This window comes from Oratosquilla oratoria, chromosome 22 (genome assembly GCF_046742065.1).
Source record: "Oratosquilla oratoria isolate Oo_2021 chromosome 22, ASM4674206v1, whole genome shotgun sequence".
Lineage (NCBI taxonomy): Eukaryota > Metazoa > Arthropoda > Malacostraca > Stomatopoda > Squillidae > Oratosquilla > Oratosquilla oratoria.
In genome coordinates, this window is record NC_134798.1 from 32,209,070 (window position 1) to 32,226,569 (window position 17,500).

The window sequence follows — 17,500 nt, forward strand, 5'->3', positions numbered from 1 at the left end:
TGTATCACCAAAGAGTGAGACATAGAACACAGGATTGTAGAGCAATGCTAAATTTTTGTATTCTTCCAGAAACAAGAGGAAAACCCCCAGACACAAAATAAAACAACACTACATAGCTAACCCTAGAGCAACAAATAGTAGGTATTTTTGTATTAAGGACAAGAGTGACAATTGTAAGTTGACCATAACAATTAGAAGGAATTCTGTAGGACTCCTCATTAAGGGTAGAGTTTTCAATAAACCTATTCAAATATCTATTGATACGGGATCTGTAGTCAATGTTATAACTAGCAAAGTTTTAAACCAATTGAAATCGGGAGTGAAAATCTTGGAACCAATCCATTACTCATTGCAAGGAGTAACAGGAAGTCAGTTAAAAACATTAGGTAAGACTGAGTTAGATATTATTCTATATAGAAATGAGCACTTGCATATTCCAGTAGCAGTTGTAGAAGAATCTGTTTTCCCAGGAGATTTATTGATAGGATTTGCAGCACAAAAGGATAAATTAAAACAGTGCAATGTTGTGTACAAATACACTTGTAATTTTAACAAAGACGGTGGGCTTTGTACAAACGAAAATATCGGGTACACAATACACTTTCACAAAGACTCACGTACCATATGCAGAGCGGGGCCATAAAATCTCACATGACAACATCTCACAAAAGCAGCATATCAAGAGAACAACTATACTAGAACACAATGATAATGGCCAAGAATAAAAACAAAACAAAACTAAAATGCATGGAGGCAGTGATGATTAGAAATATTATACTGCTAATTAACATCCAACAAAATATATGGAGGACACTAGAGTTATATGGGTCGCGTATATCGGGGCTGGCAAGGATGATGTGTCATAGTCCCTAATCTCCCTCAGCGTATCAATTTTTGTAGTATATTCGTATGCAGCTTGTCTGAATAAAACACCAAAATATGCCTAATACATGGGCGAAACGTCGTAATATGAATAGACATCAATTCACTAGAATCAGTACAGAGAAAAATGACCAAAATGATACATGAAATCGAAAATTTGCCTTACGAAGAGAGGCTTAGGCATCATAACTTACACTCTCTGGAAAGACGCAGAGTGCGGGGTGATCTGATAGAGGTGTTCAAGTGAATCAAAGGCTTTAACAAGGGTGATGCAAACAAGGTCATCATATCAAAACAACAGGGCAAGGCTCGCAAAAAATGATCTAAACTGGACAAGTTTAGATTTAAGAAGGAAATAGGCAAGAATTGGTTTACTAATAGGGTGGTCAACGAATAAAATAGACTTAGTAACCATGTAGTGAACGCTGAAACTATCAGTAGTTTTAAGAAACGGTCAGACAACTTTATGGATGGGGATGACAGGTGGTGATGGATATGGAGCTGCCTAGTGTAGGCCTTATGGTCTCTTGTATTCTCCTTCATTCTTATGTTCTTATGTACCCAACTATAGACTCGTTTGGAAGTAATGTATACCCTCTACCTTCTTCAAAAAGAAAAGTGAATAGAAAAATAGAGTCTCAATAAGAAGATTAATGTCCAATATGCTGTCTTATTCAATAAGAAATACATTGGAGAGAACCTGCTCCGTAAGTTCACTAGTATAAGTATATGTATATGTACATATATATATACATACATATATATATATATATATATATATATATATATATTTATGTATATACATGTATATATATTGGTGAGAAATGTAGTAACATATTTGTAAATCACAACTAACACCACAGTCGGACGAAAGAAAGAGTTGAGTAAGCGAAACTATGTATACTACTGAAGAGGGTTGCAGTTAGCAATCGAAATATACAGTTTCGCTTACTCAACTCTTTCTTTCGTCCGACTGTGGTGTTAGTTGCGATGTGTGTATATGTATATGTACGGTATATGTATATGTACGGTATATGTATATGTATATGTATATGTATATGTATATGTATATGTATATGTATATGTATATGTATATGTATATGTATATGTATATGTTGACTATATTATGACAAATAAGATTGAAGGTGAAAGAAGTAGACGAGGAGATATGGGAGAATTTCTCGCCTTAACGTTTCGACCCGCAGGGTCTTGATCACAAAGCTAACAACTCAAACGTAACAGGATATTTTATACACGGACGGGTCATCTTATGGGACGCTTCGGAGAGCTTGTTATTTTATTTGCGTATTCTTTTATTATTAATAAGCTTGTGGCTTTTGCTAAACATATAAAGCCTTCTCTATGGTTAATGTTGTTATTAGTGTTGAGGCAGCATATATCAACACTAATAACAACATTAACCATAGAGAAGGCTTTATATGTTTAGCAAAAGCCACAAGCTTATCAATAATAAAAGAATACGCAAATAAAATAACAAGTTCTCCGAAGCGTCCCATAAGATGACCCGTCCGTGTATAAAATATCCTGTTACGTTTGAGTTGTTAGCTTTGTGATCAAGACCCTGCGGGTCGAAACGTTAAGGCGAGAAATTCTCCCATATCTCCTCGTCTACATCTTTCCCCTTCAATCTTATATGTATATGTATATGTATATGTATATGTATATGTATATGTATATGTATATGTATATGTATATGTATATGTATATAATAGTAATCACAAGGAAGAACGCTTTGTGTACATGGTATGAGATGAAACTATAAAAGTCTTTATCAGAATGGCAAACAAACAAAAAATCGATGAATCTATAGAAGGAGTGCAGAGAAGGGAAGAGAATTTTAAAGATAATGGAAAAAGTTCAAATAAGGAATTTTGAAGAGTCCAGAAGAGATATGTGGCACGGTAAAACTAGAAATAAGAACAAAACGAGTTGTGTGAAGAGATAGAAAAAAATCTATTTAGATAAGACAAGTACGGTAGAAATGGAGCTGAGAGATGGATGTGTTTCGTCACCATGGCTAGTCAAAGTAATTATAAAAAAAAGTTATGTATAAAGTATTTGGTATTTTGTCGCCGATGCCTACTCGGGGGTCCTCTCCTTATGGACAAACTATCACCTAGGAGATGAAAGTCACAAATGTGGTGAAAAGGAGCTTATGACAAATAGCAAAAAAGGAGATTAGAAGTTCATAGTGATCAGAAAGCTTTGTCTTAGTAGAGCTTAGTGTCCGGTCAAAAAAGAGGTATGTGTAACTAAGATAAATAGCAGCATCACTAAACTCTTTAGAATATTCATTGCATAAAACCATTTGACGCCAAACATAGATGAGGGTCAAGTACAGTTTGGATAAAATATTAACTGTTGATTAAGCAGGTATCCATTCACTCCATTATTAGTGGTAGGAATGATGAGCTCTATCCCTTACTCTCAAAAAGGAACTGGGAAATTCTGTTTACGCATAAAGATATAAAAGCAGTGGAACGCAATGCGATACCTCGGATATTATATACATCCATTATCAATAATGACGGTATATGTATAACTGAAATCTTCTAGTAATCTGATTTCATTAGAATATGAAATAGGACTAGCGAGCATAGATCAGAAGGGGCTATTCATGACTTCATCATATACCTGATCAACAATATTTCACAGAATGAAAATATTAATTACGTAAGTAAAACTTTACAAAAAGAAAAATTGAAACAATTTATTCAACTATTAGTTCTGTATAATCCATTAACATAACCTCTATGGTTTGATATAGCACAGTATTGGGAGAGATAGCATCTAAACTGTGTATAATATATTTGTAACCACATAAGTAATAAGGCTTTGCAAGACCTTTTTTTCAAAAAAGGTATTAAATAATAACAATTATCTTACAATCAAAGCACGAAATATCTATGCTCAAACGTGCAACATTATTATTTCCGTTAAATTTTACGCAAAAAGTTTTTCTGTTGGAAAGATTCCGAACTGATTTCCTCAGGGACTTTTCCTGTCAGGTGAATGTCCAACAATCCTTAAGCCTAACCAGAAGACCAAGGCCTTTTTAAAGTTCAGAGATATGCTACTAAGAAAAAATAACTTTCTTTCCGTTTACAGGAGTATCTATATAGTGCTACTGTGTATCTAAAAACATTCAATTCAATTTGAGCTTTTCCTTAATTCTTTCAGCCTTCATGATAATGTTGATGAAAATATTAAACCCTATCATTAATACTATTTCTAATACTTCAATTGGTATTTTCTATTCCGTCTGTTAATAGATGATTTATTCAGCTGAAATGAAACATCCAGTACTGATTTGGTTTAGGCTCGAATGTTTGAACTCTTGGAAGTATCGACCCAATTGTTAGTCTCGTCGCCTAACATATTTGGTCTAGTTAATCTCAGCTGATGCCATTCATTCCCGGAAGAACCTTTCCCTTCCTAGAGTATCAAAATTGTCATTATTGAATACATTCCCAGTAGCATTGCTTGTAAGTATATATCTACATCTGAACCCAAGCAAATTCTATTCAAAGAAACTCTCGCTCTATTAAGGGTTATTTAGAACGGTGGTTAGGATTAAATTTGATAATTGTAATGCATTGGAAAGGAGCAAAAATTGTGGGATCCTCATATTTTCTCTCCAATTATAATGCCTACATTAAAATATTGTGTGTGTGTGTGTGTGTGTGTGTGTGTGTGTGTGTGTGTGTGTGTGTGTGTGTGTGTGTGTGTGTGTGTATGTGTGTGTGCGTGTGTTTGTGCGTGTGTGTGTGTGTGTGTGTATGTGTGTGTATTTTTATGTGTGTCTGCCTGTGTGTGTGTGTGTGTGTGTGTGTGTGTGTGTATGTGTGTGTGTGTGTGTGTGTGTGTGTGTGTGTGTGTGTGTGTGTGTATGTGTGTGTGTGTGTGTATTTTTATACGTGTATACGTGTGTGTGCCTGTGTGTGTGTGTGTGTGTATCTGTGTTTGTGTGTGTGTGGGGAGGGGTGATTGTTTAAAAACTTTGAATGTTTATTGTATTCTGGCGATCCCCAACGGGGTATGAGAGTACATCAGATCACATGATACATAAACATATTTCCAACATGAGTGTATATACAGATCACTCAATGCATAAACATATTTCCGACAGCACACATAAAATACACATGCATAGGAATCACACACGAACAAAATATAATTTAGCAGAATTGTCACGTGCTTAGCGTAAATAGATGTCATGCCCCTGGGTGAATAAAGTCTTCTGTTTGTATTTTAGAGACACGCCTTGCGTGAGTATGTGTTGTGCATTATCATTAATGTTGTATTTGTCACTTGTGGAAAGAAATTTTGTATATATTTCATAATATGTATGTTATAAAATAAACCGTTGCGCAATACCCGTCTGTTGGGGCGCGTTTAGAAAACGTTCTGTCAGATGATGCAAAGCTCAGAAAACGTTACATAGTTTGGCGCGAAATCATGCTCTTCTTTCCTCTTTCTCATTGGTTGGAGGGGGCTGAACTACCTACTTTAGGTACGTATTGACATCCAGGAAACGCATTCACCAAATCTTGGGCTGTGTAAGGCCTGGCAGAGAACGACTACAGAGAGAACCAGAGCAGAGATGTAAGAAATAAAACTGAGAACAGAGAGAAAAGACAAGAAAAACAGACGCCCAAGGTTCGTCTGAATCTACATAGATTTTTTTTCTACATTCCTCGATCACAACAACTCAACTAAACAAGTGTTTTGGACCTCTACGATTGTACTACGCAATCTTCAAGTACCGCACTCGTCGAATGGCAATCTCCACGCTAAGTGTAATCCTTCGTTTTTTTTGTTTTTTTTTATTGTTTTGAGCATCTAGACTAACGCTAAATACGACTCTACACACGCTCTCTCAGTTATTTATCGACCATGAAACTCAGCAAATTCCCTACGTGTTCCCGGCTACAAGAAGATTCCCCAACCAGAAGTTATCGTGCATCACGGTAACTTTTTTTTATTACTCAGTTTACGATTTGGAAGCATTAATGGTTAGGTTAAGCTAGTTTACCATTACCACCATCAATGCTCCCAAGCTGTAAAAAAAAAAAAAAAAAAAATCACCATGACCTGAGTGACGGCGTGTGCCTGAGCATTAATGGCAGTGCTACTAACCTAACCTAACCCTTAATGCTCCCAAACCGTAATTTGAAAAAAGTTACCATGACCTGAGTGACGGCAGAGCACTTCAGACCTTTACATATTAGTGTGTGTTAAGGGGATGTTCTATAGTTGATCCCTCTTGTTTTATCTGTGTTTACACCGAGAAACCATTTGTTACAATTCTCGTTATTAGCACTCAGAGTACGTTGTATCTGTTTATCATTGTCCTCAATAACATCAGTGTCGTCTGCGTATAGTAGGCAATAAAAACGAAAATATGTCGTACTGTCACTGATTTCTACCACTTTCAGAAGTGGATGACAACACCGAGTATCTACTACTATTATTTTCTTCAAAGTCATTTAAAAACAGGGCAAACAGCAATGTAGAATTATTTTCCCCTTGACTCACACCAATATCACAGGGAAAATGAAGAGTCCGTGCTACCTAGTCTGACACATGATTTGGCATTACTACATGAATTTCGCACTACCCAAGACATCACCATTTACATCATGATTTGATCATTTTACCCGTAGGCAAGACATGTCTACACTGTCAAATATTTTCTTATGTTCTATACAAGCGTATCTTATTTATTTATCTATTTTTATTTATTCATTTATCTTATTTATTTATTTATTTGTTTATTTATCTATTTATTTATATATTTGTTTATTTATTTATTTATTTATCTATCTATTTATTTTCCGTAATGTAAAGATGGGTCAATATATATAAAGAGAATATGTAGTCCATCGTGGTATAAATACTTCTAAACTTCGCCTGCTCCTCCCCAAGAAGTTTAGCTTCAGACAAGTACTCATAAATCCTTAAGTTCAACAATGACGTAAACATTTTACACAGACAGATAACCAGTGTTATTCCCTTATAATCATCAGTATTGTTAATGTTATTCATATTCTTATATAGAGGATTAAATATGACTATTGTCCGGTCATTGTAACAGTGTTTGTCGTTATATTTGGGAGAAATATGTTGTGTTTTTCAAGTAGTTTCCTTATGCATGTTTAGAGAGTATGTGTGTGTGTGTATGTGTGCGTGCGTGCGTGTGTGTGTGTGTGTGTGTGTGTGTGTGTGTGTGTGTGTGTGTGTGTGTGTGTGTGTGTGTGTGTGTGTGTGTGTGTGTGTGTGTGTGTGCGTGCGTGCGTGCGTGCGTGTGTGTGCGTGCGTGTGTGTGTGTGTGTGTGTGTGTGTGTGTGTGTGTGTGTGTGTGTGTGTGTGTGTGTGTGTGTGTGTGTGTGTGTGTGTGTAAGAGAGAGAGAGAAAGAGAGAGAGGGAGAGAGAGATTTGTTTATATAAGTTCATTACTCTCATAGAGCGACAAACCTAATACAGTAGGTACTTTCTATTTATACATAGTATGCGTGACACCCATTCTGCGAGAAGTAGGCATCTTGCATGCTTTTTTTCGGGCAGATCATGTGGGAGTCGGGGGGGCGGGGAGCAGGGGAGTATCGGAATACAGTTTAGGCAATAAAAACAGCTCAGATAGGGACTGTGAAAAAAATTACCTAATCAGGCGGAAGAAGAATACAATATAGGTTTACTATACAAACAGCAAGAGTGTAATAAATAAGATTTATTTGCTGCGAGGTAAAGCATGCGTAGAGAGATTTTTTATTATAGCTATTACTGGACCAATATGCCTGAAACTGAGATAGAATGATATACGCTGTTTTACAAGGACAGGATAGGCAAAAGTCGGGAAGGAATAGCACTTTTAGTTAAAAATACAGCTAATTGTATTACTAACAAATTGATTAAGGAAGAGGAAAATACGGAATCTATTTTGGTGGATATTATGAGCAAGAACAAGAAACTTATTATTAGCGTCCTATATAGACCTCCAAACCTCAGCATTGAGCAGACTGGTCCTCATGAAATTTGCAGGCCGTCGCAGTACAAAAACGTGATCATGGGGGAGTTTAATCACAGAAACATTGACTAGGAAATTCTAGTAGGAGACCAGGAAGCGCAAAATTTCTTAGATGTGGTGCAGGATAATTTCCTAGAATAAATGATTACCGATCCTACGAGGGGAGAGAATATTCTGGACTTACTTGTAACTAGTAATGAGCACCTAACGAGAAACATAAAAGCGGGAGACAGTGTAGGCTCTATCGATCATCTAAAAAATAAGATCTAATATTATATAGGAAGAATTGAATAGTACAAATAACATTCTAGTACTAGTACCGGACTTCAGGAGAGCTAATTTTGATGAGAAAGAATTTAGGACAATTGGTCACTTACGAGAATGACCCAGGGGTCTGTGACGGGGTAAAACACACGGTCAGTCCGGACGTCATTAGCTCAGTCAGGTCACGGAGGGTATTATGCGTACCTCGGCTCAGGTAACTTACAAGCGCAAATTCAACATCCCGGTTAGACATCTGGATACAGTGTACACTAACCTAATAATTTCACTTTTAAATGAAAAACAAAAAAAACAAAAAACAAAAAATCCCATCAAGTCAATACGGAAGAATAGTAATACTCTCACATGGATGACGGACATGCTAGAAAATGAGATCGGAATGAAAAGAGGAATTTACAAAAAAAAAAAAAAAAAAAAAAAAAAAAAAAAAAAAAAAAAAAAAAAAAAAAAAAAAAAAAAAAAAAAAACGGGGAAACACACCTTAGATCCAAATATAACGATATGACAAGATAGGTAAAAAAAAACACACGCACAGCGAAACATACTACGAAATTAAGGTTGCCAGACAAGCTAGATCTAATGCAAAGGGCCTTTTTCATCTTTATAGAACAAAAAATAAGGAAAGGACAAGCCCAATTAAAAACGACGAAGATGGCATGATAGAATAGGAGTGAAAAATGAGTGTGGCGTTTAACGAAAAATTTCCTTGGTGTTTACAAAGGAGAGTTTAGATATTGTACTTGAATGTAATCCGATTTTCAGTGGGGATGAAGAAAATAGGCTAGCTAACATTGGCATTACTGAGGTAGAAATAGTCAAACAGATTGAAAGACTTAAAGCTACAAAATCACCGGGTCCGGACGAAAAAATTCTAAGAGTACTTAAAGAGGGGTAAGCAAACGATGTTCCTGTTTTCCTGTTTTAAAAAAGAAAGGTAAATCGTCTATATGCAACTACAGGCTAATCAGTTTGACATCAGTTATAAAATGCTTGAATCAATAATAGCTAATAGAATAAAAAATCACATCAAGAGACACAATTTGATTCGTGACTCACAGTATGGTTTTCCCATGTGTAAGTCATGTGTAACTAATCTTCTATCTTTTTACACTAAAGTATGTAAGACGTCAGATAACAATGATAGAACGATGTTATTTACCTTAACTTTAGCAAAGCGCTAAGAGACTACTAGATAAAATCAAAGCCCATGGCATTCACCCAATTACCCTGTCTCACTACATTCCTTATATCTCTGACTCTTCAGGTACCCATTTATTTTTTCTTTTTGATATCCAACTCATAAACTTTAAGCTTCATTCTGACCCCCTCTGTTCTTCTATTTCTCCACATTGCGTCTGCTCTTTTTTTTTCGCTAGATGATCAGAAATTCCATCCCTCTCTCCCGCCAAATTATTTGATTCTAATATTCTTTGATGCCCCTTAAACACCACTACATAACTTATCTTTCAATAGCTACCATCCCATCAACCACTCTGACTAATATCTCTCTCTCTCCAAAACATTCAAACTATTCGCACGCCCTCTCAGACTCCTCTACACAATATATCAATGTTATGTTAACAAGTAGAGTGCCTAAGAAAATTGCTGAATGTAGAGGAAGTTAGGGAGGGATTCACTGTGGCAGAGGGAGGTGTTATGAAAATGAATGTGATGAAAAAAAACACAGGGTTGTAGATAAAGTAAAGATTGAAAGAACAACAAAAGTAATGAGAGCTGGTAAGATGCCTGGTTTGTATGGGCATCATGTGGAGTGTGTGACGAATGGAGGAACTGTTATAGTGGATTGGCTAGTGAGGTTGTTTAATTTGAGTTTAAGGAAAGTTAATGTGTTGGAGGACTAGAGGTTTGTGTGACTCCGCTTAAAAAAAAAAGTGTAATAGGTTCAGAGGAATCAGTCTGCTGAGTGTAATTGAGCAAACATATAAGAGAAGTTTAAGTGAGAGGATTAGGAGAGAAACAAAGAGAGTAATTCAGGAAGAGCTGTACAAGTTTAGGGAAGGTACAGGATGCGTGGAACAATTTTTTATAGCTAGGCAAATACGAGAGGAGATTTGGCCGAAGGTAAGGGTGTCTTTTGGGCTTTGGTTGATCTAAGAAAGGTCCATGACCGGGTTGATAGAAAAGGATCGTGGGATGGTACCCAGACTTTTGGCCGAAAGACATTTGGTCGACGTACATATGGCCGACGGACATTTGGCCTAATGGACATTTGGCTTACTGGACATTAGGCCTAATGGAAATTTGGCCGAATGTACATTTAGCTAAGGGACGTTTGGCCGAAAAAGTATAGTAACAGCCAATACTTTAAAGTATATTGTAAAAACTCATTTGATTAACAAGATGTTTATTGCAGAGAGGAAATTCAATTAAAAATAGTTTATTGTAGTAAAAAGTTTATTGTAGTAAAATGTGATTAAAAAGGAGTTTATTGTAGAAAAAAATAATTAAAAAAAGTATTTAAAGATTGTGAGCAATTGCCCTCAGAAAATCTACTTTTTCATACGACTCGTATTTTTCGATAATAGACCCGAGCCTCGTATTCAAGATCTGGTATTTCTTCTTTGAAGATCTCAGTGCAACTCCAGAATTGAGCATCTCTATTGTCAACTCCCAGTCCGATTGCTCTTTCCGTATCTTAGTGACTAAACGGCGAACAGAAGGGTGGGTGACTGCCATTCTCTGTTCGAATGCTCTGTGCCATCCCTCCAGAGAGTTTGTAGTCCTCGGAAGGCCAAGGCTGGTTCGCTCAAAAGTATTCCACATTCTTATATCAAATAAAGGCCTTCGTCGTCGACCACGTTGAAAAACACCAATCCACGTCGCTTCAAAGTAGCCGAGAAACCCGGACAAAATTTCGTCAGTTTCTTCATCTAACGATGAGACGAATTCAGTAAAGGTGTCGGTAACATCAGTAACTGGCACAAATGCCAAAGCTTGAAAAGACTTCACAATTATTGCATTTCCAGGATCACTGTACCAAGTCTGTAGTCCCGAACGCTGTATCTCTCTCCACAAGCATTGTCCGAAATGGAAAAAACATCCATAAATGATTGTGTTTGGAAAACATGCTTTTAGGCTACTGAGAGCTGCCCTTTCATAATCAATAGTGACTGTAACCGGATTAAGATTTTCAGATAAAAAATTCTTTGTGTTAAACACAGACAGACAGACAAATATGAGAGTAAGAGAGACAGTAAGAGTGAGTCCACTAAGTCAAATTTCCATTAGTCAAAATGTCCAATAAGCCAAACGTCCCTTAGTTAAATGTACATTCGGCCAAATATCCATTAGGCCAAATGTCCACTAAGCCAAATGTCCATTAGGCCAAATGTCCGTCGGCCATAAGTGCGTCGGCCAAATGTCCTTCGGCCAAAAGTCCGGTCACATCGTGGGATACGAGGAGAATTTTTAGTGACAGTCAAAAGTTTTTTGTGTGAATAGTAGAGCTTATTTTTGGTTGGGAAATGAAGAGTGAGTGGTTTGAGGTGAAAATGGAGTTGTGACAGGATTGTTTAATGCCACCATGTTTATTCAACGTGTATATAGATAGTATGGTACAGAAGGTAATTGTAAAGGGTTTAGAGATGGTCCGTGAGGGTATAAGTAAGTGGTGGGAGTGAGCCAGTTGTTGTTTACTGATGATTCTGTACTCGTGTCTGGGTCAGAGGACGGTCTGAGGTATCAGTGATAGCGGATTTGGAGAGGGTATGTAAGAAGAGAAGCTTGGAAGTTAATTTGGGTAAACAAAAGGTAATTATATGTACACGAGTATAAAGTGGAGGAAAGCTGGCGGTAATTCTTTCAGGAGAGAAGTTAAAGGCAGTGCATAGTCTCAAATATTTAAGGTCTCATGCTGTAGAGAATGAAGAAGTTGGGGTGAAGGTAGATTATAGTTTGGCATCTAGAAAAGGACGCAATAAGGAGACTAGATGAAGAAATTATTGTGACTAAGTAACAATATGGGCCAGAGACTTAGTACTTAAGAGAATGAGTAAACTAGATGTATTTAAGAAGTGTTTGAAAAGTACTGTGGGGATTAGAATGATGTATAGAATAAAGAAAGACTGACAAAAATTTGGAAGGCGGAAGTGGGTGGGGCGAAGTTGAGGGGCTGACCGAAATCGATATGGATGGATGGGTTGCAGGGGGGGCTTGAATAAAAAGGGAATGCCTGTTGAGCAGGAAAGGGAGGAGGTAAAAGCAAGGTTTGAGTGGAGAGTGATTGTTTCTGACCCAGGCAGTGGGCGGGGGATAGGGATGGTCCTTCATCCGAAAGAAGTTAATATAACAGGGAAAACATACATACACACATACATACATACATACATACATACATACATACATACATACATACATACATACATACATACATACATACATACATACATACATACATACATACATACATACATACATACATACATACAAAACACACACTCACACACACACACACACACACACACACACACACACACACACACACACACACACACACACACACACACACACACACACACACACACACACACACACACACACACACACGACTCGGTGGCGTAGTTGGTAGAGCACTGAGCTGCCACAATAGTGGCCCGCAGCTCATGGTTCGAATCCTGCCCAGGACCGAAATTATTTCGGTACCGCTGCGCTTCGGGTCGTTACTCTGACTCTCGTGGGCGGGGAGTTGGGTGTGTGTGTGTGTGTGCAAGGTCATATCATTACCCATAGATCGGACCTACGAGCTCTGAGCTCTCTTCCAGGAGGGAAATAGCTGTCGATCACGAGTCCAACACGTGATCCAAAGACCAAGTGAACACACACACACACACACACACACACACACACACACACACACACACACACACACACACACACACACACACACACACACACACACACACACAACACACAGCAGTCGCAGAGAGCGACATAAAGGTAGAGTACTTGCTCACGCAACAGTTGGGAATCCGAAGTATTACGACTTTGTAGATTTAGAAAAAGTTCAGCCCTACCGGATAAACGCTGTGTACTGATGCTGATGTGACGTCGTGGATACGCCACTTCAACTACTGTAATTTTGCGTCACAACCTCGTTGGGCCCAAGCTGTCTATCTATTAAGGCATGCAGTATGGGACCTTCTAGCCCTATCTCCCTCGAATCAATTGAGGTCAACCTAGTGTTGAACGATGAGGATGAAATGAGTGAGGAAGACAGTCACTGGGCACGGCTACCTAGCCACGGACTCCGTGACCCACTGGCACCATGGACTGCGGCTGCGTGTGTATTTACCTTTTGTATATTACGCCCTTCATCTTCCATCAAGCGCTCCGTACCCACACCTCGGACAACAGTAGTGCACCTTTTTCCCCTGATCCCAAATCCTCACAACGGTTTGAGACATCTACCGCCCAGGGCAACGTATCTGTATCAGAATGCAGCGATGCACGCCCTGTGTCGCTGGAGGTACACGCAAGGGAGGCCTCATCGCTACATCCCCTTTAACGCAAGCATTTGTTCCTAAGGCTGACTACATAGTGTTCCTGTTTAAGGAGAATACCACAGTAGACATAAAGCTTCGTTGGCTGAGTAAGGTTAACAGAGCCTTCAAACTTGATCGTAACCTGGCTGAGGTGAATATGTCAGCAATAACATCTCTGTTTATATATCTCAACCGCATAGATATTGTTGACAGTGTTACAAAAGGAGAGGTCCTATTTATCCATCTTGGAGCTCAGGAGTCACAGGTAAGGCCTCGTAAATTTCCCACATACCTCCTAACGCATTACCCTGTCAGCACTGAGCCAACCTTGGCCAAAGAGCTACCGGTCATCCACTCAGTCCGACGTTCCCACCAGAATAGTTCACCCATCAACCGCCTGGTAGTGACTTGGAGTCTTGTACAGCCAAGACCACCGAGTGTCTACTTCAGCTTCTTACCATGCCTACCAACCTGTGAAATTCGCAGGATGAAGGATGATCAGCCGTGTTGTCTCCGGCGATGGGGCATCGGTCATATCTCACGGTATTGCTTCACGACCGAACGGTGTGCCTGTTGCTGCTTCTGAATCGGCCTCAACACAACCCCATTCCCTCCCACCAGACACCTCGTGTTGGAAATTTCCCCGATGTCATTAGCCCGAGGTCAACGCCTGACATGGTTGTGCGAAGCGACAGCAAGCATCCAACGCATCGTTTGTTAGACGCACGGCTCAATCTACTCCACCACCATCCCCTCCCCCCTTCGGTCCCCCCCCCTGCCTATGCTGTCACTCCAGATTACACTCAAGTAGCAGCACTTCGCGAAGCAGTGGCAGCCCAAGACTCGGGTCGCAACAATGACCGCGCGTTTCGATGCAATCAAATCGCGCCTGGATAACTTGGTTCAAAAGCACGCCACATGCGAGATGACATTGAACACGTTGGTTGAATCACAACAGGTCGTTATCAACAACATTAGTACTATCACGAAGATGATGGAGTTCATTGCTGTTCGTTTCGACAAAGGGAGTCTCCCCACGTGACACAACACCCAATGACGCCTGCCTCACCGCAACTGACAGCCGAACCGTTATAGTTTATCAAGCCTCCAAAGCCGCCCACGCCACCACCCCTTCATCACTTGGTCATCGGTATCGTAGGTCTAAGTTCACTGATCAGATGAAGATACACGTTATCTCGTGGAATGCCTGAGGACTAAACTTGCTGCACTTACGAGTAAAGGGTACGTGCACTATCACCACCAAGATGTCATCTTCATCCAGGAAGCATTTGTTGGTTTCGCTCCACCAAGCAGGGAGGCACCCTTGCTTAGCGGCTACGTATCGTATGTACACCGGATTCGAAACGTATTAATTACGTATGTCCACACCATCGTCCAGCATCGCTTTCTTTAAAATTCCGAGGACAACAACATAATCTATCAGCTTCTAAAGGCAACAGTTGGCTCCGGTACCATAAGGTCATGCAATGTGTACGCTGCGCCTTAAGGTTTGAATCCAGCTACACTCTCGCCTCCCACTACCCGAGATATGATTTATTTTCAGGGAATTTTAATAGTCGACACCCTACTCTATGAGATCTCACAGGAAACATAAACGACAATGGGGCTCGACTTCTGGACTATATCCAACGGAACAAACTAAATCGCTGAGACACAATCTGTTGCTACACATGCATGGGATGGTACTTTGGATCACATCCTAACATCTGAACTCGTGGCCTCCCAAGTCCGCTGTTCATCGGTTCCGACACTGTTCTCCGGTCGCGTAGCACTCACTATCCAATACACCATCCCCAGAGCACACCCGTTCACGCATCGTACTCCCATCCAAGTACCGTCCCATATATATTATATACTTGACTAATCTTCCCACATTTGAGCACCACTGTCCTGAGTAGTTATATTCCTCACTCGTAAACGCCACACATGCTTTCTACACACAATACGAAAAAAATAATGTGCATCGTCCTGATATGCACACTTGGACACTAGACAATTGCAACATTCAGGCAAAGAGGAAAGCAGTGGAGGGTGGCCTTGCCTTTCAGAGAAGACCAAGTCCCGAAACTCTACATTAGTACCAACTATTAAGAGATGACTTGGTTTCTCTGCAGCGTTGTGCTTAAACGGATTCCTAGAACAGACTAACGGAGAGTATTAATCATCAGACGAGCATTATTACCATGTTTCACCTCATCAACAACTTGGTGAAAAAAGCATCACAGTAACCTCCATCATAGTTCTTCACAGTTTGTACAAAATCTTGCTGATGGCTGGTCAGCACAATCGCAAACCAGCAACCTCCCACCATACATATATAACATTCTCTCCATCCATAAAATCTAACGTGCACTCCGAATATCCTCTGCCTTGTTGAAGGCTCATGAAGAAGACAAGGAGGCTATAACCGGACAAGAACTGCGACAAGCCCTCGCCAAGGTTAAGACGACAGCTCCTGGTGATGACGGCATCACTTATGCCGTCCTCCGAGTACTCCTGGAGGTACCTGGAAACCCTTTCCTCTGCTACTGCCTGGGATACGTACCACGGGCCTGGACACACAGCACAATAGTACCGATTCCTAAACCTGGTACTGACAAATTCTGACCTCTATCTCTCACCTCCTGCTTTTACAAGGTAATGGAACACATTCTCCTATCACGCCTGATGTTCCAGATACGAGATAAGCTCTCACCCAGACTGTATGGCTTCCTGCCCCAACGAGGAAAGCACCACTGCCTCATAGAAGTCTATACTCACCTCTGTCCCACCAGTGTAGTGGTTTTCATTGATTTGAAGAGCGCATTCGACATTGCCAACACGGACATTATCCTAAACCAACTTGAGTTTGGTATCAAAGGAAAATTACTGAGGTGGATAAGAGGATACCTGCGGAACAGCAACTCACGTGTACGAGTATTTTTTAAGGGAGCGCACAGCGATGAGAGAGTTTGAAGTCGGTACTCCACAAGGAGGTCTACTCAGTCCCTTTTTGTTCAATAATACATCGCCATCTCTCTCTGCTTCCAGACATCGAAGGATCAACTCTCACTTGTTATGCAGACAACATATACATTTATTCAAGATCTCCGCAAGACATGCAACATTTCCTTCGCTTATTCCACTTGTCCTCCTCCTCATGTGATGTTGTTTTCTCGCCAGAAAAAAGAGAGATTTTTATCTTTTCGCCCAGCAAGCACTCTATCAGATTTCACCATAAGTAACACCATCGTGCCATTATGCACACAGTACCTCTACCTGGGGTGGAGCCAGTTCGCATTAAACCTTCCATCCCAACAAGACAACGCGTGCATTCCATTGTCCATGACCTGCTAACTCTGCTGCAGAAACGACTGACTCCTCTCAGTTGGTTAACCCATAATGTTGCTGGAGTGTTCATCCCCGTCGCCAGGACTATATACATACATTCATTCGATTTGTAGATGATTACCTTTCTCCCGCACTTTGTCAGCTTTCCAAAACTACTTTGCAGCTACCTAAAAATGTTCAAAATCAGGCAATGAGGCTCACCTTTTGTTGCCCTGCCTCAACCAGAATCGTCAATATGCAGTAACACCTTCGCCTTCCACCACTTGTAGAGAATATACTCAGATGTCACCGCCCTCATTTGTCTCCCCACTATTGTCACGTAATCCAGAGCTCATTTGATTTGGTGGAGCCTCGTCCACGGCTTTGTCACTGCGGCTGCTCACTGATCAACAGCGTCAGTTCAAGCATTAGGATACTTAACATTCACATCTTGACG

At 39.9% G+C, this 17,500-nt stretch overlaps 2 protein-coding genes across 2 annotated transcripts in view; both read right to left on the bottom strand.

The window, feature by feature from the left end:
* LOC143037220 (uncharacterized) overlaps positions 1-17,500 on the bottom strand; it is a 388,207-nt gene that overhangs the window by 265,689 nt on the left and 105,018 nt on the right. The gene's annotated exons all lie outside the window — the stretch shown is intronic.
* LOC143037341 (uncharacterized) lies at positions 10,691-13,553 on the bottom strand. Its single transcript, XM_076205478.1, has 2 exons — positions 13,524-13,553; positions 10,691-11,377 (listed from the first exon to the last, which is right to left on the bottom strand). Exons 1-2 carry the CDS (start codon positions 13,551-13,553, stop codon positions 10,691-10,693), a joined length of 717 nt encoding a protein of 238 aa, XP_076061593.1.